The 25473-nt window shown below is 47.0% G+C and overlaps 2 protein-coding genes across 2 annotated transcripts in view; one reads left to right on the top strand and one right to left on the bottom strand.

Moving 5' to 3' along the window:
• The first annotated feature begins 2192 nt into the window (after window positions 1–2192).
• On the top strand, window positions 2193–20603 carry LOC309541414 (aldo-keto reductase family 1 member B7-like). The gene is made up of 10 exons (XM_082239257.1): window positions 2193–2345; window positions 7734–7901; window positions 8647–8763; window positions 8902–8979; window positions 12041–12163; window positions 13085–13182; window positions 14630–14711; window positions 17584–17667; window positions 19110–19192; window positions 19834–20603. The coding sequence occupies exons 1-10, from the start codon at window positions 2280–2282 to the stop codon at window positions 19874–19876; spliced, it is 942 nt and encodes a 313-aa protein (XP_082095383.1). The 5' UTR covers window positions 2193–2279; the 3' UTR covers window positions 19877–20603.
• Window positions 20604–20800: 197 nt separating this feature from the next.
• CALD1 (caldesmon 1) overlaps window positions 20801–25473 on the bottom strand; it is a 196279-nt gene continuing 191606 nt past the window's right edge. The window contains exons 13-15 of the mRNA XM_082241240.1: window positions 25163–25243; window positions 24964–24997; window positions 20801–23246 (exon numbers count right to left, since the gene is read on the bottom strand). Of these exons, the coding sequence (XP_082097366.1) occupies window positions 23218–23246; window positions 24964–24997; window positions 25163–25243 (144 nt within the window). The 3' untranslated portion in view covers window positions 20801–23217. The remainder of the gene's footprint in view (window positions 23247–24963; window positions 24998–25162; window positions 25244–25473) is intronic.

Below are 25473 nucleotides of genomic sequence, written 5' to 3'. Positions count from 1 at the left end.
GACATCTGAAGGCAGCCCTGTTTAGGGAAGCTTTTAATGTATGATTCCTTACGGTATTTTAATATTTTGTTGGCAGCCGCCCAGAGTGGCTGGGGAAGCCCAGCCAGATGGGTGGGGTATAAATTATAAATTATTATTATTATTATTACTCCCATCATGCCTAACCACTGGCCATGCTGGCTGGGGCTGCTGGGAGTTGGAGTCCAATGAGCCACAGCTTCCCTAGCCCTGCCCTAAAAGTATCATCCGGTGGGAGGGGAGCAGAGGTGGAGCAGTCCAGGGGGTCCAAAACTTATTGCAACAGCATCCCTGTCTCCAGGGCCCTAGAGACACACCCCGTCAGCACAAAAGGGAGAGCTTTTTTGCCACTGCATGCACCAAGGCTAAGCATTTAGGAACACTGAAAACACAAGGCGCTTCCATTTCAATAGACCTATGTGTAAGTTCTGTTACTTCCCTTAATACTTCAGAACTCAAGCCACTCTAAAAGAAAGTATTGGAAAACTCCAAATTATCTGCCCATGTATGTGCCCAGATCTAGCTGAAAGGCAACACATGGAGATTTTCATTGATCATTGCAATGCGCTCCTAATTATTATTATGATTGCAGAGGTTTATTATACAACATTGCACACTCTTATAAGAAGTGTGGCTGTGGCTCCCATGGCGGGACCCTGTACTTCTGGATTTCCTGCTGCACTACTGGCAAGGAGAAGAGGCTGTTCCCCTTGTTCATATTAGCTGTTGATAGGAAGATCTATTCACGAAGTAGCAAAACAGAGTCGAGTTGAACTTGGTGGGCATATCCTTGTCTGCTTCCCGATGTCAGGGGTGGAGGGCAACATTCCCTTTAGGGTCAGGCTTCCGAGGGCCAGAGGCACAAATGGTTGAGGCAACACATGTAAATTTTGCTTTCTAGTGGCCTGCAGAGGGCTGGGAGGCCAGCTGGCTAGCCCCAGCTGGGCCGCCTCCTTCCAGCCGTCCCACTGGGAAGACCATCACCTCTGCTCTGACGTAAATCAGCAACCCGGGCACACTATCAGCAGATCACACTGCACACATAGAATAGGCATGAGGCTTGTGGAAGCATACTACATCTATTAATCATAAATCAGGACAAAGAAACGTCGTCTCTCTCTCTCTCTCTCTCATGTCGTCTCAGAGAGAACAGGAAAAGCAAAAGCTATACACAACGGAAGTTCCCTGCAAGCTGTGCTGAAATGTAAACAGACATGACATGCAACTGTTCCACACGTCTGCTCCTTAAGGTGAAATGGAAATGTCAACAGGCATTACCTACCGTATACAGACTTGCATACCTTTCTCTGTTCAAGGACACTTTCCAGCCAGGCCAAAACCACTCAGGAAAGGGTGCAAAGTTGGACTGGTGGCAGGTGTGGCCTAGGAAGAGTCTTAAGGGCCAGACAGAAGCCAGGAGGGCCACATTTGGCCCCACATCTGAGGTTACCCACCACCGCCTTATGTACAAACTCCCTGCAGGCAGAAAGCCTGTGGGGTGTGGATAAAGTATTATGATGCAGCAATAAAACTGCTAGCACATTTTTTTGCAAAGCTAAGCAGGGTTCAGCAGGGTTTCAAACTGGATGGGCGACCGCGTGTTGAAATTCCTCCATTGCAGGAGGAGGTTGGCCAAGACGACCCCTTGCAACTCTACAAGCCTGTGATTCTAGGGCTTAACCGGATGGGCGTGGGTTCAAATCCTCACCTAGCAATAAATGCACAATCCACAACCAGTCAAAGCCGCAGATTTGCCACCACATTCTGTCGGGATATGTGTGGACTGCCTTTCCTGGTGACCTTGGTGGGAGGGTAAAGGGGAAAAAATGCAATAATAAAGAAAGGCACGTTTACTGCCCTGGGCTCCTCAAAGGCAGATTAAGATATCCCGGCGCTTCCTTATAGCAACCAGAGAAAGGCCAAGTCTATTTTAAAAGTCTGCAGGCTCGCACTTTCCTCCAGACAGCTTCCCATTCTCCTGAACCCGCTCCTTCCATTGCAATGGAAACTTTTTTCGGGGGAGGGGGGCTCATAGTACACAGAACAAATCAGGCGTTTGCATGGATCCTGTCCGGACCGCGCCAGCGACACGCGCTTAAGCAGTGCGTCTCCGGTCCGGCCCGCCCTCCGCCCTCTATACGCGCCGCGCTTCCGCGCTCTCCTGCAGAGCCGGGGCGGAGCCAGGCTGGTCACGGGGAAGAGAGATCCACACAGCTGCGGCTTGTTCCCGGGGGAAGGAAGAGGTTCCGAGGACGAGAGCCATGGCTGCGTTCGTGGAGCTGAGCACCAAGGCGAGGATGCCCATCTTCGGGCTGGGCACTTGGCAGGTACTGGGGTGCAAAGAGGGCGCAGGGACCAACGGCTGCAACTGCTGCTTTTGCAGTTTGCCCTTCGCAGCGCGGCGCCTTCAAAGCTGCCCGGGCTGCAGGCGGGAGTTGCGCGCCTGGCTGCTTTTAAGCCTTCCCCCCATTTATTTCTTTTCCTTGCGCAGCTGGAGGGAGAGGGAGACCCGCTTGCTCGGCGGAGCGCTTAGCCGCCGTGCCTTTCCGCACGTTTGCTCAGCGCAGCCGGGAAAGGAGATCGGCCTTGCTGCGCTTTGGAGCGATTTCCATGCAACTCTTTCCCTTCTCTGCTTTTTATTGCCTATATTCAGCTCGATTCGGGTAATATAAGGTTCATCCAAAACCGGGTGCGTTTCCAGGACGAACGTTTCCTTTAAATTGTGCTGCTTCGGCCCGAAAAAAACGCACAAGCCTCGTTCTCACGTGCAGATCGTTTTCTCGGAGTGCCTGCACGTGAGAACTCCGCTGCGCTTGAGAGTTATCAAAACAGCTGCAGGTCCGATTTTGCTTATTAGCAATTGAGAGGCGTGTTCTCCCCAAAGTTGCCTTGGTTCCATTTTTAAGCAATCCAAGGCAGTGGTTGTCGCCATTATCTTATGACTTGCGCGTCCAGGGAGTTTTATTCTGCGCCGTGATATTGAAAGTTTTTTTTTAGTTTTTATTATTATTATCTTGAATCAGCTGGCAGCCAGTTTCATTGGATGGACAGGAGAGGGGGAGAGAGAGAATCGTACTTTGTGCATGCACGTTCACATATGCCTGCCTGCTGCTCTCAGCGATAATTTGCATTTGTGGATGGGGCCGTTGCCAGCGTCCTCACACATAGAACTCGTTTCCTCTTGTTGCCTCGTAGCCCCTCAGTTCCAAGTGGTTCTCAGTTGTCAGTTCAGACGTTTTGCTGGCAGACATGACCTCTGAAGTGTTTTGCTGGACCTGGTGACTTGTGTGTGTGAATGGCCAGTGCAGAATTCATATCAGAGAGAGTGGTTTCCTTTCTCCTCTCGTCAGCTCGCCCAAAAGCTTTTCAGAGGAGTCAGTTCCCATGCAGTTTCCAGTCTTCCAAGTTCATAGTCATCAAGTGAGGTACAAAAGCGTCTCTTGTAGTTGCAGTGACCCCAAATGAACAGTAAGCCCATTAGGACGGCCTCTCAGTTTCCAGTTTAGTGGCAGAATTTGTAAGCCAAGGCAGTTCACTCCTGGCTTTACTCTTCTCGAACATTCATCAGCAATGTGGAATTCCTGGTAAATTCTTAACTGGAAAATGTTCCTGTACCCATTTTCCAATTCAAAACAATTTTCCTCTGCAGACGTTGCACTTGCCATGAGAATTTTTTCCCCAGTGTTCTAGATCGTGATCCAGTGTAGCCCGCTTATATTAGTAGACAAATCCTAAATATGCTTAGTATTTGTGGTAAAAAGCATTTGATTGAAATTTTAAAATGTTTAAAAATTCTGAGGGTTTGATTGAAATTTTAATACATTTAAAATTTCTGAGGGTTTTGAATATTGAGGTTCAATTTATGTTTTGAATTTCTTTACATTGTATAATTTCTGGCATTGTAAGCCGCTTTGCAACCTAGACAGTGAAAAGCAGGATATAATTGTTTATAATGTGTGGGGTTTTTTTTTTAAAAAAAGCTAAATGCTTTGAAGCTGCCAAGCTTGGCTAACACTGGGTTTGCAGTTGGCACCCATCCATTGTACTAATGACTTTACGAAAAAGTAAAGCGCTGGCAAATTATCCATCTCTCATTCATGAACACACACACGCAGCTGACTTTGCTCTTTGTTGCTGCAGAGGAATTCATGGGTAGAAATGGCAAAGAAGCAGATTTTGGTAAAACATGAGGAGCCCTGTTCCTAAGGGTAATAAGAGGCATTCAGCAGTAGACTAGACTGCTTTGGGAAATGGTGGGAAATACCTTTGAACAGAGGCTGTCCGACCATCTGTCAGAGATGTTGTAATTGCATCGTATGTTGAACAGGGAATTGGATAACAGCCCCCAGATCCCTATCAAAACTACAATGACCTAGCATAGGTCAGCGGTAGAGCTTCTGTCTTGCATGCAGAAGGTCGCAGGTTCAAACCCTGGCAGCTCCAGGTCGGACTGGGAGAGATTCCCTGCCTGAAACCCTGGGGAGCTGCTGCCAGCCAGTGTGGACAATATTGAGCTAGGTGGACCGATGGGTCTGGCTCGGTATAAGGAAACTGCCTTATGCGGTTGTTGTTCTTGGCATCCGTCTGTCTCAGGAGACAGTGGAGGAGTTTGGGGGTGACGTCAAACTGTTGCAGCGCCTGCATCCGGTTGTGCTGCTGCAGATACCCCAGGGTGTTCCTTCTCTCTGTGCTCCTCCCGGCAGTCATTCCTCCTCTGGTCACTGCTGTGGATACACAACCTTGACCGTCTGTCTCCAGGCAGTCTGAGGTCGTCAGCGGGGTTGATGCTGCCAGCCTTCATGTCACAACTCCAGACATATTTGTTACACAGAGTTGGTCTGCCAACGGGCCTGGTGCCTGAGGCCAGCTCCCCGTACAGCACGTCCTTGGGGATCCTGCCCTTATCCATTCTGTGGACATGACCAAGCCAGAGTAGACTTTGTTGAGACAGGAGTGCAAACACACTGGGAATGTGGGCTTGGGAGAGCATATCTTGGTTTAAGACTCTGTGCTGCCATGTGAAGCCCCAAACCTTCCTCACACAGCGCATGTGGAAGGTGTTGAGATGTCTCTCCTGTCAGTCGCTCCTGTCGGCCTTGGACCAGTATACCTGAAGGAGCATCTCCACCCCCATTGTTCTGCCCAGACGCTGAGGTCCAGCGCTGAGGGCCTTCTGGCGGTTCCCCCACTGCAAGAAGCCAAGTTACAGGGAACCAGGCAGAGGGCCTTCTCGGCAGTGGCACCCACCCTGTGGAACGCCCTCCCACCAGATGTCAAAGAGAACAACAACTACCAGACTTTTAGAAGACATCTGAAGGCAGCCCTGTTTAGGGAAGCTTTTAATGTTTAATAGGTTATTGTATTTTAATATTCTGTTGGAAGCTGCCCAGAGTGGCTGGGGAAACCCAGCCAGATGGGCGGGGTATAAATAATAAATTATTATTATTATTATTAGTTGTCAGTTGACCACGGCACACTTCCATAATGCAGTGTGCACAACACGCAAGACCATCTTGGTCAGGGGTCAGCAAACCTCTTCAGCAGGGGGCCGGTCCACTGTCCCTCAGACCTTGTGGGGGGCCGGACTATATTTTGAAAAAAGTATGAATGACTTCCTATGCCCCACAAATAACCCAGAGATGCATTTTAAATAAAAGGACACATTCTACTCATGTAAAAACACTCTGATTTCCGGATCGTCCGTGGGCCGGATTTAGAAGGGAATTGGGCTGGATCCGGCCCCCGGGCCTTAGTTTGCCTACCCATGATCGTGGTACTGGGAGTTAGCATCACGTTTTCCCATACCCTTTTGGAGTAGCTGCATTGCCAATATGCTTGTCCAGCTCAGCGTCAAGGGAACTGATTATGGTGAAACTCAGACAAAACACTTGATAAGTCTCTGTAGAGCTTCCTTGGAGTGCCCTGTCAAGGCCGCATCGCCTGCAAACAGCACCTCTCAATTTATAGTTCGTAGAGAATTTGTAGTTAGAATCATCCGGTTTTTGGAAGCCTGAGAGTTGTTTCACGGTAAGCATCACAAGTTTCTTTCCCAAGGGCCTTGTTGTAGAAGCACAGCCAAGAGGAAAATGTTGCCTTTCTCATTCTGTTTGTTCAGCCTCATAAAAGTAATGGAAACAATTTTAGAAATATAAAGACACGTTTCTGCCTCCTGCTGTCATAAGGTGGCCTGAACTTCCTCGGCCAGCCAAGACCCCCGATGCAACATCCTCTCCCCATTTTTCATCTTTTATTAAGGGAATTGGCATCTTAATTCTTTTTTTTCTACTTTTTTCTTTTTTTTCTTTTTTTGCAGATTGTGAAATGAGGCAGAAAGATCTGCTTGCCCCGCAAAGCCACAAACCCTATTCAGGCATCACTTGCACCAATAATAAATAAATAATATTCAGAAAACCGGGCTCATGGTGGCTAACAACAAATTTAAAACACTTAATTGATGCAACAGAAAACAGTATAAAATACAGTATAAAGCATGAATAACAATAAATTCAGAATTCAGAAATCAATTTAGGGGGAATATCCATCCAATAAACATTAGATGATCACAAGGGCTCGCTGGCTAAATTAGTCCTATTTGGGCCAGCGAGGAGACCAGGGGAGAACTAGCTGTGGGATCCCAGAGCAGGCAATCTTCATAAAAAGGGGAGGGGGAGGGAAGGAAGGGGAATAAAAGATCAGGCTAAGTTCAGATTGAAAGCCAGGCGAATAGCTCTTTCTTATAGGCCCTGGGGAAGGAAGTTAAATCCTGCAGGGCCCTGGTCTCATGGGACAGAGCATTCCACCAGGTTGGAGCCATCACTGAGAAGGCCCTGGCCCTGGTGGAGGCAGGCATGGGGGGAAATGGGGTTGTGGGGTGGTCAGGCGACTTCTCCCACCATTGCTGTTCTTAGGCATAACTTCTGAAATGAGGAGCCGGTTCTGCAGATGAAATCTTTCTGCCCGATTTAATTCCCTAAGTTCTAAATCCGATGGGTCTCATCACTGCTGTATGAGAAGCACTGGTTTAGGGGAAGTTTAGCCAACATGGTTTTGCTGACTCAGAGTTAGCAGCAGAACTGTGGTGGATCAGCCTTCCCTGACCAAGAGCCCTCAGAATGAGTGATGGGAATTGTAGTCCAAAACATTTGGAGGGCATCAAGCTGGGAAATGCTGATTTAGATTGCAAGTCTTTGGAACAGGGAATCTGCCCTTTTGCCTGTGCTGCTCTGCAAAGCACCAGGTATATGGGTGGAAGTTTGGAATATTTGACTCAGATCAACATTTTGTCATATCAACTCTATACCCAGGGTGGAATAACTGAAATCTAAAGGGCCCCAGCAAACAATTCCAGCATTTCGGTGTCAAATTATTTTGCCTATTTGGAACTAGTTTTGTGCAAGCTTGACGCTAGCAACTTGGCCATCCTTTTCATTCTTCCCTGAAATTTGTTTTCCAAATTGTAAATCACATTGCTTATTTATTGTGGGAATATATGTTTTCGGAGTGGGGGGGCATGGTAGTATGTGGTAATATTTGGTTTTTCTTTTTGTGGTAATGTTTGAAAACGTTTAATAAATCCAGTTAGCAATATATCTGACATTTATTCGAATTGGGGATGTTTGTTTGTTTTAGGGGGGGAAAGGCAATTTGGTACATTTCTAAGGCTGGCAGTGCTTGTTTTGGTGCTTGAAAAAAATAATACAAATTTTGTATTTCAGGCACCAGTTGGAAAAGTAGGCGAAGCCGTTAAATGTGCCATTGACCTCGGATACCGCCACTTCGACTGCGCCCACTACTACAAGAATGAGGATGAGATTGGGAGTGCCCTCCAGCAGAAAATCAAGGAAGGGGCCGTGAAACGGGAAGAACTTTTCATTGTTAGCAAGGTAAGGTTGTTATTGCCTCAAGAAGATTCCTCTGAGCCCCAGCCTGAGGTGGTTGATTTTCAGTGAGAAACCATCTTGGGAGCACATTCTGGATTGGGCCCTGGCTTCTCCCCCCCCCCTCAAAATAAACATGGCTGGTTTGAGAGAGAGAGAGAGAGAGAGCTGTGAGGTGCATGTCTGAATGCTTCTTCATGGTGAGAGTAAGGGGAAGGCCATCGTGAAGAAACAGACGCAAGGAAAACTATCATGTCAGATATACAAGCCCTATACTAGCTTTCTCCCAAGATTTTATATATTTATTTCATAATGTCCAAACCACTATGCATTCAGAGAATACCCAAGCAGTGTGCAGAAATAATAATACGGAGCATAAAACAGCATTTGCATGCAAACAAACCCCAATGAGAATTGAAAAGTGCAGAAATAGACCAATTTGGGAAGTGTTGGGAGAGAGGAAAAGTTCGACTAATGTCAAAAATGCAACAGAGAGAGCTTGCTATACTTCTTAAGCGAAGAGAATTGGACTACAATTCCCATCATCCCACTAGACATTCTGGCTGACGCTTATGGGAGTTGTTGTACTCCAACAACATCTAGAGGGCCCCACGTTGGCTTTCCCTGGCCTAGGGTCTGCAACGGTTCCTTGGGTAAAGGACTCATAATCAGGGTTGAAAGTGATGTTTTCTGCCAACTCGGCAGAGGAGACGGGTCAATGTGCTGATGGATTTCTTCTTCCCCTGCACAGCTGTGGTGCACTTTCCATGAGAAGCACTTGGTGAAGGCATCATGCCAGGATTCTGTCTCTGCACTGAAGGTGGACTACTTGGACCTCTATCTCATGCACTTCCCCATGGGATTCAAGGTAACAGCGAAGCCCCTCATCATCCCTTTCTGCTCAGTGGACCTTGGATGTTACAGGAAGATTCTGATCCCCCCCCCCAAGACCTTGGGAGGTGGTCAACAGACAGGAACATAACAATTGCCCTTTTCTCTCCTCCAGGCCGGAGAGGATTTAGTTCCCCGTGACGAGAAGGGTATGCTCATCCCCAGCAACACGGATTATCTGGGCACTTGGGAGGTAAGCTTGACTTGAGCTTATTTTGAAGGTGCTTTAATGAATTCCATCTTGTGGTTGAGCAGGAAAATCAGGGATGCTAAGGAACTTGAAGCAGCCCACTAAGATCTTGGACGAAGGTCTTCTCATTTGCAGCTCTATTCCCTGAAATCCTTTTTTCGATCAGAGGTGATGAACATGGAGGCCATAATTTTTTTATAAGCGCAGACAGAGGAAGATGCCTTACTTGTCCCATCAGCACTAAGGCAGCAATCACAATGCCTTCTAGATGTTGCTGGATGACAATTCCTATCATCCATGCCCTTTGGCCATGCTGACTTGATGGGGGTTGGAGTCCTAGCATTTGGAGTGCCCCAGGTTGGCTATCCCTGCTCTACACTGACTGGCAGGGACTATCCAGGGATCTACCTGCACATGGCAGGGATTGAACCTGGGATCTTTTGAAGGCAAAGCAAGTACAGTGGTGCCCCGCAAGATGAATGCCTCGCAAGACGGAAAACTCACTAGACGAAAGAGTTTTCCGTTTTGGAGGTGCTTCGCAAAACGAATTTCCTATGGGCTTGCTTCGCAAGACGACAATGTCTTGCGAGTTCCTGCTGGGTTTTTTTCCTTCCCCCCCTTTTTCTAGGCCGCTAAGCCGCTTATCAGCTGATCCGATCAGCTAATAGCCGCTAATAGCACTAATCCGCTAATCCGTCAATGGGCTTGCTTCGTAAGAGAAAAAAAAAACGCTAGACGAAGAGAATCACAGAACGGATTATTTTCATCTTGCGAGGCACCACTGTACTCTGCCAAAGAGCAACAGTCTGTCCCCAACCGAACCACAGGTCTCCTCACCTCCCGAGTGCTCTAATGGTGAGAAATACCAGTGCATTCATTGACTCATATTTCAGTCAAGCACAGGCATTCCCAGTTCCAGTCAGGTGTAGGGATTTTCAGCCAGAGTTGAGCATCATTGAGAAGTGCCTTACCTGGGAGGTTAGAAGGTTAACTGGGCTTGGTTTCAGCCCTATCCTCTGCAACCTTAACCCCTTTGGGTTAAACATAGCTGCATGTATATATTTTTGAAAATTTTCACTGAGAAAATAAAGTGAAAAAAGCAAAAACACAACACAACAAAACATTGAAATTGTGATACAATATAATATATGGGTGTATAAGTAGTACAGTTATTTCAACAAATGTAAAATTATCATTAACACATCGTGCTTTTTATAAATGGACCCCAAATATTGTTATATTTATTCAGACACAGTCTGCATCTAAAAGCAATCTGTCTGTATGTTGCAAGAGTTGTCATGTCTTCTAGCCATTGATCAGAGGGGGCCATGGTATTTTCTTTCCAATGAATCAGTATCTGTGTTTTGGCAGAAGGGCGCAGAGACTACGTACATTGACCCCCATATAATTGGTATATAGTTTGAAATGATGCAATTATTATTATTTGTATAATTATTTATTGCATCATTTCAAACTATATACAGTGGTGCCGCACAAGACGAAATTAATTCGTTCCGCAAGTTTTTTCTTCTTGCGAGTTTTTCGTCTTGCGAAGCACGGTTTCCCATAGGAATGCATTGAAAATCAATTAATGCGTTCCTATGGAAACCGCTTGCCAGGCTGGCGGTGCGGAGAAGGGCTTTTCTCCCCACCACAAGCCTTCAGGGCAGGTACGGGAACAGAGGGGAAGGGGCGCAGCGTTTCTCCTCTGTTCCCGGGGCTTGCGGTGGGAGGAGGGTTTTTCCTCCTCACCGCCAACATTCAGAACAGCATTCTGAATGTTGGCGGTGGGAAGGAAAACCCTCCTCCCACCGCAAGTCTTCAGGACAGCCATCCGAAGGCTGGCGCGGGGAGAAGCTCTCTCCGCCCCACTGCCAGCCTTCGGAGCAGCCTTCCGAAGGCTGGTGGTGGGGCAGAGAGCTCTCCGCCCCACCGCCAGCCTTCGGAAGGCTGCCCCGAAGGCTTGCGGCGGGAGGAGGGCTCCCCGCCCCACCGCCAGCCTTCGGAAGGCTGCCCCGAAGGCTGGCGGCGGGAGGAGGGCTTCCCGCCCCACCGCCAGCCTTCGGAAGGCTGCCCCGAAGGCTGGCGGCGGGAGGAGGGCTTCCCGCCCCACCGCCAGCCTTCGAAAGGCTGCCCCGAAGGCTGGCGGCAGGAGGAGGGCTCTCTGCCCCGCTGCCAACCTTTGGAAGGCTGCCCCGAAGGCTGGCGGCGGGAGGAGGGCTCTCTGTCCCACCGCCAGCCTTCGGAAGGCTGCCCCGAAGACTGGCGGCGGGAGGAGAGCCCTCCTCCCACCGCCAGCCTTCGGAGGAGGTCCGAGGACAGTGGGGAAGACGCACTGCGCTTCCCCGCTGTCCCGGAGATTTCCCTATGGGCTTTCGTCTTGCGAAGGAAGCCCATAGGGAAATTCGTTTTGCGAAGCGCCTCCAAAACAGAAAACCCTTTCGTCTAGCGGGTTTTCCGTCTTGCGAGGCGTTCGTCTTGCGGGGTACCACTGTACCAACTATACGGGGTCAACGTACGTGGTCTCTCTGTGCCCTTCTGCCAAAACACAGATACCGATTCATAAATAAACAAGGAGGCCAGATACAGGATAAAGGAAGTCTTTTATTTGGTTGGCTGTATTGTTGTATGTTCTGCTCATTGTATGTTATTTTCATGTTTAATGAGGGTGGATTTCTGTTTTGGGGGGGTGGGGGTTTATGTTATGTTGTAAATAAAATTCTAATAAAAATTAAAATAAAAAGAAAGAAAGAAATGATGCAATTATCTAACAATTTTAAATTTTACCCATTGTAGTATTTCCAGAAATTTCTAAGTGTCTGACATTGCACAAACATGAGTTTCAAAGAAGCATTTTCCTTATCGCATCTCCAGCTGCATGTCATCATAGCTTAATAATGGCTTTTGAGATGCTGATGATATTCCACCCGTCTAAATGGTTCACTTGGCCAGGGATGATGTGCTCTTGCCACCTGTGGTTATAGCTCAGGTGTGAAAGTTTGTTCCAACACATAGGACCAAGGTGATGCCCTGAATTTCATCCGCCTTCCCGCTCTCCCCTTAGGCAATGGAGGAACTGGTGGATTGTGGGCTGGTGAAAGCCATTGGGATCTCCAATTTCAACCACTATCAGATCGAGAAGCTCTTGCAGAAACCTGGCCTGAAGCACAAACCTGTCAACCACCAGGTGAGTAGGGCTAGCATCTCTGCCAGCTTCTGGAAATGTTGCTGCGTTGAAGCTCCTCAGTACTGGGCACGGTCTCATCAGGAACTGCTCCTCCACAACCTTACCTTGCAAGTTCCCCCAACACAGCTGAGCTTCCCTGCTTTCATGGATGTGGACATATTGAAGCTGGTCACTGGCTTGTGTTTGAAAATCCTTAGCTGTGCTGCCTTCCTCAACTAGGCCGCAGCCACACCATGCATTTTAAAGCACTCTACCACTTTCTGCAGTCACGGCTTCCCCCAAAGCATTCTGAGAGATGTGCTTCGTTGAGGGCACTGCATGTTGTTAGGAAACCTCTATTCCCCTCTCAAAGTTCCCTGTGAAGAGGGATTGACTGTTTATCACCTTCTTAGATAACACATCTTAGATAACACGGGACGCGGGTGGCGCTGTGGGTTAAAGCCTCAGCGCCTAGGGCTTGCCGATCGAAAGGTCGGCAGTTCGAATCCCCGCGGCGGGGTGCGCTCCCGCTGCTCGGTCCCAGCGCCTGCCAACCTAGCAGTTCGAAAGCACCCCCGGGTGCAAGTAGATAAATAGGGACCGCTTACCAGCGGGAAGGTAAACGGCGTTCCGTGTGCTGCGCTGGCTCGCCAGATGCAGCTTTGTCACGCTGGCCACGTGACCCGGAAGTGTCTCCGGACAGCGCTGGCCCCCGGCCTCTTAGTGAGATGGGCGCACAAACCCCAGAGTCTGTCAAGACTGGCCCGTTCGGGCAGGGGTACCTTTACCTTTACCTAGATAACACATGTGTGTGTGCATTTGTGTCTGTAGAGTGGGAGGTGAGTTCACAAATGTTTGGTCTCCCCTAAAATAGGACATTTGTTCAAAGGAGTGTGTCAGTGCCTGCTAGTTGAGTAATCCAGAGTTTTCTTGGGCTTGCAGATTGAGTGCCACCCATACCTTACCCAGGAGAAGCTGATTCACTACTGCCAATCCAAAGGGATCTCTGTGACTGCTTACCGACCTTTCGGCGCCCACACGTAAGACTGCTTTGAATGAAACTTTTGGCGGGATGATAACATTCGTTGTCCAGATTGTTTGCTTACTGTGTTTATGTTGTGTGATCAAGTGTATATGGCCATGGAGTCATTGATGGGTCTGTGGAGCTTATCTACTGTTGTATTTATTTATGTATTACCTGGTTTTCATATTACATGACACAGTATTCTTGCAAATACATAATCACTAAGCCTAGACTCTGCTTAAATGCCTCCTGCAAAGGAAAATCTCTCACCTTCCAAGGTCGGCAGCTACTGTTAGAATTCCTGCTCCGTGATTGCAGTCATGGGATTGTTGTCTTTCACATGACTGTATATGTTTTGACTCCACAGAGTGGGAAGCGACGGAGACAGAATGTTTGTGTTACTGTGTTCCGTGAAGTGGGACTATTGTCCTTTGTTCTTTTTCTCTTTGCTGTCTGATGCTTGAGAGGGAGCCATGTTGCAGTGCTCCGTGTGTGTTTATATGTAAATAAAGTAGATTAGCCAAAATGCCGAGTTGCTGAGGTCTGTCACGCAAGCTGTGAAGACTCTGCGGATCCCTAAGTGTGCCGATGTCTGGTGGCATCGGTCGCTGTGATGTTTGGGCTGAAGAAAGCTTTTGAAGCTCCCAAATGATCGACCAGGAGGGAGGGAACGTGCCAGTCGGGCATGTTTCTCTGCCAGGGTCCTACTCAAGTGTAGGACGAGCTCCTGACAGCTACTAGTTACGATGGCTTTGCTCTACCTGTGTTGTCAGAAGCAGTATGCCTCTAAATACAAACTACTGAATGCAAAGCACTGTTGTGCTTGTGTCCTGCTTGCAGGCTTCTCATAGGCATCTGATCAGATGGTGTGAGAACAGGATCCTGGACTGGATAGACCTTTTGACCTGATGCAGAAGGGATCTTCTTATGTCCTTAAAGGATGTTCCACAGCTCTTCTGACTTGGAAGTTTTTTCTAACATTGAGGAAGGGTCATTGATTCTTGTCCTTGGCCTGGAGCAACAGAAAACCAGTCTGCTCCATCTTCTTAGGTGACAACCCTCTAAATAATTAGAAGACAGCGACTCGTTTGTAAGCATCTGACTAAACTTCCTAACGATCAGCTGTTCAGTGGAGGTGATGGGCTCCCCTTTGTTGGGGGGTGTTTTAAGCAGAGGCTAACATAAGCTACCTGTCAGGGGTGTTGTAGTTGCAAACTGCACAGCAGACCTTGAACCGAGCAAGGGGTTGGATGAGACTACTTCCAAGCTCCCTTCCAACACCCAAAATTCTATGAGAATAAAAAGGAGAATTGTGTTACTTGGAAGTAGTTTTGCCTCCTGCAAGACAGCTACCGCTGCGGTTCTATGTAGGAAATCTAGGTTTTCTGCTCAGTGTCACATGTGCCAAAGAAATAAGAGGATAACTCTTTAAAGTTAATGGGTGTATTGGCTTTATTTTGTAGTCTCAAGCCTGGGGACCCTATCCTGTTGGAGGACCCAACGGTTAAAGAGATTGCTACAAGGCACAAGAAGAGTGTTGCACAGGTAAATATGCTGAAGGCAAAGAGTGAATAACGAGGCAGTAAGATGGATGGTGCCTCATTTTTGCATGTGGAAAAGCTGAGGGAAGCCTCAGTCAACGTGGGAGCTTCTCTGCTGAAAATATAGTGGAATAATAATAATAATAATAATAATAATAATAATAATAATAATAATTTATTATTTACACCCCGCCCATCTGGCTGGGCCTCCCCAGCCACTCTGGGCGGCTTCCAAAAGAATATTAAAATACTATAATATATCAAACATTAAAAGCTTCCCGAAACAGGGCTGCCTTCAGATGTCTTCTAAAAGCCTGGTAGTTGTTGTTCTCTTTGACATCTGGTGGGAGGGTGTTCCACAGGGAAGGCGCCACTACCGAGAAGGCCCTCTGCCTGGTTCCCTGTAACTTGGCTTCTCGCAGTGAGGGAACCGCCAGAAGGCCCTCAGTGCTGGATCTCAGTGTCCGGGTAGAACGATGGGGGTGGAGACGCTCCTTCAGATATACTGGACCAAGGCCGTTTAGGGCTTTAAAGGTCAGCACCAATACTTTGAATTGTGCTCGGAAACGTACTGAGAGCCAATGTAGGTCTTTCAAGACCGGTGTTATGTGGTCTCTGCGGCCGCTCCCAGTCACCAGTCTAGCTGCCGCGTTCTGGATTAGTTGTAGTTTCCGGGTCACCTTCAAAGGTAGCCCCACGTAGAGCGCATTGCAGTAATCCAAGAGGGAGATAACCAGAGCATGCACCACTCTGGCGAGGAAGTCCGCAGGCAGATAGGGTCTCAGCCTGCGTACCAGATGAAGCTGGTAAACAGCTGCCCTGGACACGGATTTGACCTGTGCCTCCATGGACAGCTGTGAGTCCAAAATGACTCCCAGGCTGCGCACCTGGTCCTTCAGGGGCACAGTTACCCCATTCAGGACCAGGGAATCCTCCACACCTGCCCGCCTCCTGTCCCCCAAAAACAGTACTTCTGTTTTGTCAGGATTCAACCTCAATCTGTTAGCCACCATCCAACCTCCAACTGCCTCCAGGCACTCACACAGGACCTTCACTGCCTTCACTGGTTCTGATTTGAAAGAGAGGTAGAGCTGGGTATCATCCGCATACTGATGAACACCCAGCCCAAACCCCCTGATGATCTCTCCCAGCAGCTTCATGTAGATGTTGAAAAGCATGGGGGAGAGGACAGAACCCTGAGGCACCCCACAAGTGAGGGCCCAGGGGTCTGAACACTCATCCCCCCCCACCACTTTCTGAACATGGCCCAGGAGGAAGGAGCGGAACCACTGTATAACAGTGCCCCCAGCTCCCAGCCCCTCAAGACGGTCCAGAATGATGTTATGGTCGATGGTATCAAACGCCACTGAGAGATCCAGCAGAACTAGGAAACAGCTCTCACCTTTGTCCCTAGCCCGCCGGAGATCATCAACCAGTGCGACCAAGGCAGTTTCAGTCCCGTGATGAGGCCTGAATCCCGATTGGAAGGGATCCAAATGGTCCGCTTCTTCCAGGCGTGCCTGGAGTTGTTCAGCAACCGCTCGCTCAATCACCTTGCCCAAGAATGGAAGATTTGAGACTGGGCGATAGTTGGCTATCGTGGCCACATCTAAAGATGGTTTTTTAAGAAGCGGTTTAATAACCGCCTCTTTCAGCTGGTCTGGGAAGGCTCCCTCACGGAGGGAAGCATTCACCACCCCACGAAGCCCATCGCCCAGTCCTTCCCGGCTAGCTTTTATAAGCCAGGATGGGCAAGGATCAAGGAGACAAGTGGTTGGTTTCACTCGTCCAAGCAGCTTGTCCACATCCTCGGAGGTAACAGATTGGAATTGATCCCACACAATTTGACTAGACAGGACTCTAGCACTCTCCTGCCCCGGCCCTGCTCCCACGGTTGAGTCTACCTCTTCTCGAATCTGAGCGATTTTATCTGCAAAAAACTTTGCAAAGTCATTGCAGGAGATCATGTGGCCCCTACTGGGCCCTGATGGAGCCCAGTAGGAACCTAGGTTTTCGAACATAATCAGTTCCAGAAGACCGTTCGACTTCTGAAACGTTTGAAAACCGAAGCATGCACTTCTGGGTATTCAGTATTCAAAACCCTCACAAGACGCTCAAAAACTGAGTATGGTGCATCTGTGTAGTAATTGTGGGGTGAGGGGTGCAGATTCAGCTCAGAGAGTCAGCGTGTTGCAGTGGTTAAGAGCGGTGGACTCGTAATCTGGTGAACCGGGTTCGTGTCTCCGCTCCTCCACATGCAGCTGCTGGGTGACCTTGGGCCAGTCACACTTCTCTGAAGTCTCTCAGCCTCACTCACCTCACAGAGTGTTTGTTGTGGGGGAGGAAGGGAAAGAAGATTGTGAGCCGCTTTGAGACTCCTTAAGGAGAGTGAAAGGTGGGATATCAAGTGCAAACTCTTCTTCTTCATCCCAGGCATGTAGCCATTCCTGTATTTGCATTTGCAAATCAGCCCACCAGAAGGGGCTGATTGGGGCCTGTGCTGGTGGTGGCATAATTGAACCAAGAGGAGTATTGCATTAGGATCATTGCAGAATGCTGCTTTTCACAGCTGTTGATTCCCATCTAGGTTTGGAAGGACTGCTTATTTTCTCCTTCTGAGGAGGCTGTTTGCTGTTTATGCAAACAAACATGAGAATGAGATGCGTAGTTTTGACTCTGCCATGAATTAAGCCTTTCAGCCAATCCCCATGGCAAGATGATTAAAGAGGTGGGGGAGATAGGGAGACAGATTATTATTATTATTATTATTATTATTATTATTATTGCCACAGCTGTTGCTGAGTTCATTGGGAATCTGAAATGCTCAAAACATTGGTCCACCCTTGTTGGAAACAGGTATTGATTTGCCCCTGCAGGTTCTGATTAGGTTTCACATCCAGAGGAACGTGGCTGTCATTCCCAAGTCAGAAAAACCACACCGCCTGGAAGAGAATTTTAAGGTAAAGGAGAATCTCCCTGCCCCATTCTTAACGCAGCCATGTGGATTTACCACTCACCTGAATCATATAGCAGTTTGGGAAGTGTTGTTGTCCAGTGGTGTGGAGAGTATATGCTGTGCATTTATTTAGAAGGACCCAGGGTCAAGTCTTGGTATCCTGGAGTTCTGTTGCTAGTCGCAGTGGATGGTACAATGGTCTGATGTAGTATGAAAAGGATTCTGAGGAGCTGAATGGCTAATAGGTTTGTCCAGCCACCTTGCTGGCTGCTAGCTCCCGACACCAAACCCATAATCTGAGAGTATATTCTGTGTTCCCATAATCAAAGAGCATGGAGTGCATGGACCCCTCTGAACATCCCAGTCATTACTTTCTAGCTTGCGTTTGCAATGCACTCTATGTGGGACTGCCTTTGGAGATGACTTGGAACCTTCGGCTGGTCCAAAATGCAGTGGCCAGATTGCTGCTTGGGGTTCCATTTAGACCCACTTTTCAAACAGCTGCACTAATCCAATGTGCTCACCTTGGGATTTAGAGCTTGAAACAATTCAGGCCACCAAAATCTGAAAGACCACCTCCTTCCCCACCGACTCACTTGGATGTTAAGATTGGCAGAGGGAACCTATTTGGGTAGTTCTACTGCCCACAGAGATTTGGGGGGCCAGCTTGAGAGAAATGATTATTTGTGGCTGTCCCTTAGTTATAGAATGCTTTTCACACGTAGGTGCATCTTAATATTGTATTCCTAAATTGCTGTAATCTACCCTGGGCCCTTATGGTAAGGCAAGAAGTCTAATTAATTACAGTGGTACCTCAGGTTACAAACACTTCAGGTTACAGACTCTGCTAACCCAGAAATAGACCTCGGGTTAACTTTGCTTCAGGATGAGAACAGAAATCGTGCTCCGGTGACGCAGCAGCAGCAGGAGGCCCCATTAGCTAAAGTGGTGCTTCAGGTTAAGAGCAGTTTCAGGTTAAGAACGGAGCTCCGGAACGAATTAAGTACTTAACCCAAGGTACCACTGTACTTAATTAACAATTTAGTGCATCTGAGGCAATGGTGTGTGCCAGAGTGGTACAGTGGTTAGAGTTGAACTTCTGACCAGGGAGACCTGGACTCAACTCCCGACTCAGCCATGAAACTCAACATCTGCCGAACATCCTTACAGAGGATGCCACCCTAGGTTCCTTGGCAGAAGGCTGTGGTAAAATGACAGTAACTGTGGCATTCTGGAAGTTTCCATGCACACAGGAGCAACTACTTTTACTCACATACCATGCACACTTAACATCTTCCTCAGTAGGAATGCTAATGTTCTCAGTTTCAAAACTGGGCACCCTTTCTCTCTCACACACAAACACACCGGGTTACCTTGACATTTCGTTATTAACCCATGGGCTAGGGGAATGTACCTCACTTTTTTCATTCTTTTTTTAAATTATAGGTCTTTGACTTTGAATTGACTAAAGAAGAGATGGCGACTCTCCTCGGCTTGAACAAAAACTGGAGAGATTGTGTGATGGCCCAGTAAGCTTGAAACTTCCATGCTCTATCTTTTTTTTAGTGGGAGGTTTAGGAGAGGCTATAAATCATTTTTATTTCTGTAGTGCGCCCACAGCCACTGTTTCTGTTCCAAATTCTTTCCAACTTTTCTTAAAAACGCAAAGCACCTCAAATATAATTAAAAAGTAACCCTTTCCCTGCTGCCTTGACATCCTGCTAAGCGTATGCTGTGGCATTTTGCCTGAAAACTGTTTGACTATAGGCATTGAGAGCTGTCACACACAGAAGGGGGGGGTAGAGTTAATGGGTTGACATCACAGTGGGGTAGATTTTGGTTGAACTGTAAAATTAAGGGCAAGGGCTGTTGGACAATGGTACTGACTATCAGAGGGACAGTGGGGTTTCCTTTAATGGAGACATTCTTGTGGACAAATTGTGGGATGCCGTAACTCTGCATTTTCTGCTTTGAGATGGGTTTGGACTAGGTGGCATACAAAGTTGTGTTAAACCACTCTTAGCGTTGTATTTGAATTGCTGCAACCCGCCCAGGAACCTTAGGGTGAAGGGCGAGTAGCAAACTGATGATAATAATCCTCTCCCACCCCATGGTTTTACCTTTCATGAATTCAGACTCATGAAGCTTTTTCCATGTCCTGTTTTTGCAGTTCTGTCAATCACAAAGACTACCCCTTCAAAGCCGATTACTAAGAACCGAAGCTGCTCCGGATGTAGAATTATTGCCTTTGGGACTCCTGCGTCGTGAAGCTCTAGTGCAGGTACCTATTCTTAGCCAACCACTTTGGGTCTTTCATCCAAAAGAAGAGGAGAAATACTCAGGACAAGTGGAATGAACAACCAGAGGACTCCACAGACGCAACACAAGTGGATGATGTTGTAAAAGGCTACCTTCCTCATCTCTCTCTCCCCATCTACTGAAGTTGGCCAAGTACTGAGTGTTGATCAAGGACCCTGCTAGAGAGTTCTTGTTGGCTGTGATGCTTTTGCAACATCACTCGCATTGGGTGAACCCAATGCGAGTGGGCTTGAGAGAAAAGCTTGGTTTATTCTGGGGATGGGGAACCTGTGGCCTTCCAGATGTTGTTGGGACTCCCATGAGCCCCACATAGCACGGCCAGCACTCAGGGGCTATGGGAGTTGTAGCCCAAACAGCATCCAGAGAGCCATAGGCTCCCCCACCTGATTTATTTGAACCAGTTTGTGAACCTCAGGGGAGAAGGAGTTTTCTTCTCCAGTTCAGATTAAAATCTGAGCCAGAGAAGAATTTTTGGGTCCTAATGCTTGCCTTACATTTAAGGGTAAGTATTATGCACCACCCAGTTGTGCATTCCGGGCCAATGAAATCCAAACACCTTACCTGTTTTGTTACTGAGTGGTGTGTACCTTTTGGAAATAATAAAAATAATTCCCACACCAACACTTGGGTAATCTGATTCATGCCACCTGTTTAAGATCTTCTTCCCATTGCATCCTGTCTATCCTCATCCAGTGAATTGGGAGCAGCCTCTTGCCTGTGACCCTGCTCAGCAGACACACACACACACACACACACACACAGCCTGATCCCATCAATACCTTAAATTATTTGGCGGGGAAAGAGAACACCCAACCACCTGGTAGACATACTGCATTTATTGTGAATTGCAGGTTCAACATACTGGTTTTATTGCAGATACTTGAATGTAAAGAGTCCAAAAAGTGTATTAAAAACAACAAACCACCACCAAACAGTAACAGACGGATCCAAAAGCCATTCACTGCATGATTTCATTCTGAAAGCCCAAGTGAAATTCAATATGTAAACAAGAAGGTTTTAGAGGAAATCACTGGAGCTGTCCTTTGGATAGTGCCACAGAATCTTAACTTTCAAAATAAAAATGGGGCAGATGGAGGCAACAAAAACAAAAACAGTAACAAGGCAAAAACCGTTCCCAGGCTATAACTTTCATCTGAGAAGTGGGCCAGAAAACCCGAACAACCATAAACTGAGTTGCCTATTTTTTACTCCACCCGCCTAATTTATGGTGTAAAAGCAGCACCTCGTGCGATATGTAAATTGAAACCTAACTTTGTCATCCTTGAGGCTGCTATATATACAAGTCAAATAATATGGCTGTAAGTAAGGAATTTTGGGAGGACGCGTTGGGGACGCGAGCATCCCCTTCATCCACACCCCAGCTCCCCAAATGCACCTGGTGCAGCTGCAGTTCTTTAGGAGAGAACGTCCGCACAGGGTTCAGTGGAGCCCCCATCATCCCCACAACCCAGCTGGCCTTTGACCCTGCAGTACAAATAACTGGCGTGTTCAGCCTGAGGTGTGCTTAGGGCCCTTTTGTGGCACTACACCTCTGGCCAAGGGCCATATGTTGGACGCATATAGCTGCATCTACAAGTGGCTGGGCTATGCCTACTTTAAAAGAGACCGAGATGCATAGAGACCTGATAAAGGGCAAATCTAGCGTGCGGTAAGTTAGAAATAGTGTGTGGCCAACAATGTGTACGCGTGTCTCGTGTGTGTTAATTACGGTAGTTTTATATAAATTAGCTACATTGTTTTATACAAGTGACATTATGCTTGACGCTTAATACCCTTTCCAACCCCTCCCTCCCTCTTTAAAACTATACTTTTAATTACCCATTAAAAGGCATCTGATACTTTCTTTAAAAAACAATCTAATATTTCTCTTGCCACGTGCTTAATGGCAATTATGAAATCTTAATATAAAAAGTGTGTATTTTTTTTTTTGTAAAAACAAAAAGGTTGTGATATTGGCTAGTTATGTACGTTTATAACTAAATATAGTACTCTAGCGGGTATTAAAAGCCTTCTACCATTAGTAGTGCCTTACAGCTAATTTTTGTAAAGCTTTATGCATATATTCTAAAGTTGCAAGTAACCAAAATGACAACAACAACAACAAAAAAGGAGAGAGAGAAAAGCTATCAGTACCGCTGTCAACCGCAATCATCCAAATTTAGGTTATTAACTTAAAACTAGACGGGGAAAGGAACGATACCTTAAAGTACAGAGCAGGTTTCAACTGGGTGCCGATTTGACATGGGCAAAGTACAGGATATATATATATATATATATTGTCAGCAAAAGGTATTTCTTCCATGCCTCAATCTAAAGTGCAGAAAGAAAGAAAAAATAACAGGGCTCAATCCAGCTGTGGAACTGGGTAGAATTTGTGGGTGGTCCACAGTGGCCCGTTCCCTGTGGTCTCCCCAGTGGCACTCATTTTCGCAGAGTGGGGGAAACACTTGCCTCCTCTCACCTCCTGCCGTGTGGTTGACCTCATGCCACATTTTTCCTGGCCCTGCTGCAAAACAATATTTTTAAAAATACTGTTAATGGACCAGGCACTGTTGCAACAGATCATCGGTGTGATGTACCCATGCCATATGCGATTACACCCCAGGGAAGATGCACAAATCGTGGGCTTCCGAGGGAGAATGCAACAGGGAATTAATGCCAAACCCATCTGTGTTCAGTAAGGAGCCAGCGGCAAATAGGTCGTCTACACCTCTGCCTTTAAAAGCCATCGAATGCTTTTAATTTCTTCGCCCCCTCAGTGGTCCAGACTGATCCAATCTTATTCCTAAGCATCATTCCGTTGAACTAGGACTGCATTCTGGAGGTGTACACACTAGAGGGCGCCCCTCTCTTACGGCACAAATACAGCCTTGTTCAGACACACAATTGGTTAGAGCTACGCAGTAGAAGTGTCTCTTGTTTCACAGCGTGGATTTCTTTTTAAGAATAAAGCTCTTGTTCGAAGGCACTACTATTAGGATGAATGCTTTAAGGCTGATTATTAAATACAGTGCTAATATACATGGTGTCTTTTGTTTTTTAAAAAATGGGATAACGCACCAAAAAACACAGCGGACCCCCCCCCAGTCCCCTCCCACCCACCCCTCCCGAAGGCCTTTTGGTAAACAAACATAAATATATATAAAAGGAAAGGGACAAATTTAGCACTTCCGTTATTAAAAACCGAGTTGGTCCAGCATCATTGGTGAGTTTCTTAGGGCTCCTTTTCAAATTGTCTCAAACCTGCTGAAAGAAAGAGAAGTTAGGGGGTAGCACAGATTCACAATAAAATGCCATTCCTCTGACCTATTTGCATAACCATGAAATCCTAAATTGTGACAAAGACTGCTGATTACGGCATGGGTGAATCTGTCAAGCTTTGGTTTCTTGCAGTTTCTCAGTTTTTAAGTTCAGTTCTCCACATTGGGGCTTTTTTAAAAAAAAAAAACTCCCCATGAAAATTCAGCAGCACTTTAGTGCAAATGACTCTTAATACACACTTTCTTTTGCAAAGCATATTTTCTCTAATATTTATATTTTTCCTGATGCTTGGCTGGCAAACTGCACTGCAAAATAATTCAGAGGAGAACAAATTCTGAAGTGTGGCTGTGTTTTGGTTGACATGGTTTTTTGTGTGAAAAAGTTTGGATTAGGTTGAATCACATTTCTCCCCCACCCCTAGTGCTGATTCAGCGTTCTGATGCTGAATGTGCAAAGAGCTCAGGTATTCAAGACAGTTATAAGCAATACCCTTCTGCTCACTCTTAAGGTCTAGAAGTGGTTTGCAATCACTTCCGCACTCCATCTCCCGCTACGTAACTCAAATAATATCCACTGTATAGTTTACTTGCTAACTGATTATCAAAAGGGTAAAGCATGAACACTTAAGGAATGAGGAACGTTTAAATTTTAAGTGCCCATCATCCCTGACCACTCGGCCCTGCTGACAGTGCGAGTTGGGAGTCTTAGCAAAATCTGGAGCACTGCAGGTTCCCCACCTCTTGTTTTAAGCCAATACAGTGGTACCTCTGGTTGCAGACGGGATCCATTCCAGAGGCCCGTTCGCAACCTGAAGCGCCATATCTGCGCAGCTGCGCGGCACGATTTGGCGCTTATGCACGAAGCGTGATTTGGTGCTTGTGCACATGCGCGAGTGGTGAAACCCGGAAGCAACCATTTCCAGTACTTCCAGGTCACCACGGGACGCAACCTGGAGAGACGTAACCTGAAGCGTCTGTAACATGAGGTATGACTGTAATGCGAAAAAAGACTTGAAGGAGAAAGAAGAGGATCCATCACACCAAAACCATAGGTACCTACCACCCCACCCCACCCCCATAGTAGCAACTTCCCCACTCAACCAAGCCCTCCTTAAAAAAGGAAAGAGAACACCACCACCTCAATTTTTTTTTTTTAAAAAAAAAATTGGCTGAGGACCTCAACTCCAAAGCACCTGAAACTAGATAGCAAACATAATACAGTCATACCTCGGGATAAATGTGCTTCAAATTAAGTATTTTCGGGTTGTGCTCTGCGGCGACCCGGAATTAACGGAGCGTGTTACTTCCGGGTTTCGCCACGCTCGCATGCACAGATGGTCAAAATGACGTCATGTGCATGCGCGGAAGCAACACGTGCAGACACGTGTTGTGTTCGCTTCAGGATGTGAACAGGGCTCCGGAACGGATCCCGTTCGCATCCTGAGGTACCACTGTACTACTCTGTTAATCTAGACTCTTGTAACGAAACATCTCCCTCCACTGTCAGAGAAAGGCTATTGAGGCTATTTATCTAATACAGAATGTTGTTTCTCACCCAAACTAATCTTAAATAGCAAACCCTGCCCCACCAAAAGTGCTCTGCTTATGCCACCATTCCTGGAATCAACTTCTCAAGCTAGAGCCACCCTGGAAGCATGCTCACACCATGAACACCAAAAAAATATTGTTGTTTCACTTACCATTGGTCTCTGACTTTTTGCCGGCCGCTGTCACCTGAATTACAGAAGAGCACAAAGTTGAAAGGTCAGGTTATTTCTGTGCACATACAATAATTGCATAGCATTTATTTCCAATAGATTGCTCAATACTGTTCAGAAGAAAGGTATAAAGAGCTGAAAAATACTGAGCTTACAGAGGTGCCTCTTTGCGATCTCTTACCTTTGTGGGGGAAGTGACTTTTTCAATCGACTGCTTCTCCCAGAGGTTACGTTTGCCAGATACGTCTCCAGGTTTTAAGTCCTAGTTCAAAGAAGGAGACGAGGAAACAAAGCAAGAAGTTTGAAAAAGAGAAAGCAGTTAACGTGGAAAGGCTGCCATTTGTGCAATAGAACTTACCCTCCCTCTCATCATTTGCTCCCTCCCCCCAAAAAATCTGTTCTAGCAAGCTGGGGGAACCCCAGGGCAGATTGGGACAGGATGCTCAGGGGAAGGGAGAGAGGCTATGTGCCATGATTCAAGCAATGGCATAG

The sequence above is a fragment of the Podarcis vaucheri genome (assembly GCF_965113315.1).
Source record: "Podarcis vaucheri genome assembly, chromosome: 10".
NCBI lineage: Eukaryota > Metazoa > Chordata > Lepidosauria > Squamata > Lacertidae > Podarcis > Podarcis vaucheri.
The sequence above is the reverse complement of the archived record's forward strand: the minus strand, read 5'-3'. Positions and strand labels throughout refer to the sequence as shown.

What these genes read in the sequence shown, in the direction of transcription:
- LOC309541414 (XM_082239257.1), top strand. Translation starts at nt 2,280, where the DNA reads ATGGCTGCGTTCGTGGAGCTGAGCACCAAGGCGAGGATGCCCATCTTC. An exon ending in ATTATCTGGGCACTTGGGAG is followed by an intron (nt 8,980 to 12,040) that starts GTAAGCTTGACT and finishes CTCTCCCCTTAG; the next exon opens with GCAATGGAGGAACTGGTGGA. An exon ending in AGAGATTGTGTGATGGCCCA is followed by an intron (nt 19,193 to 19,833) that starts GTAAGCTTGAAA and finishes CTGTTTTTGCAG; the next exon opens with TTCTGTCAATCACAAAGACT.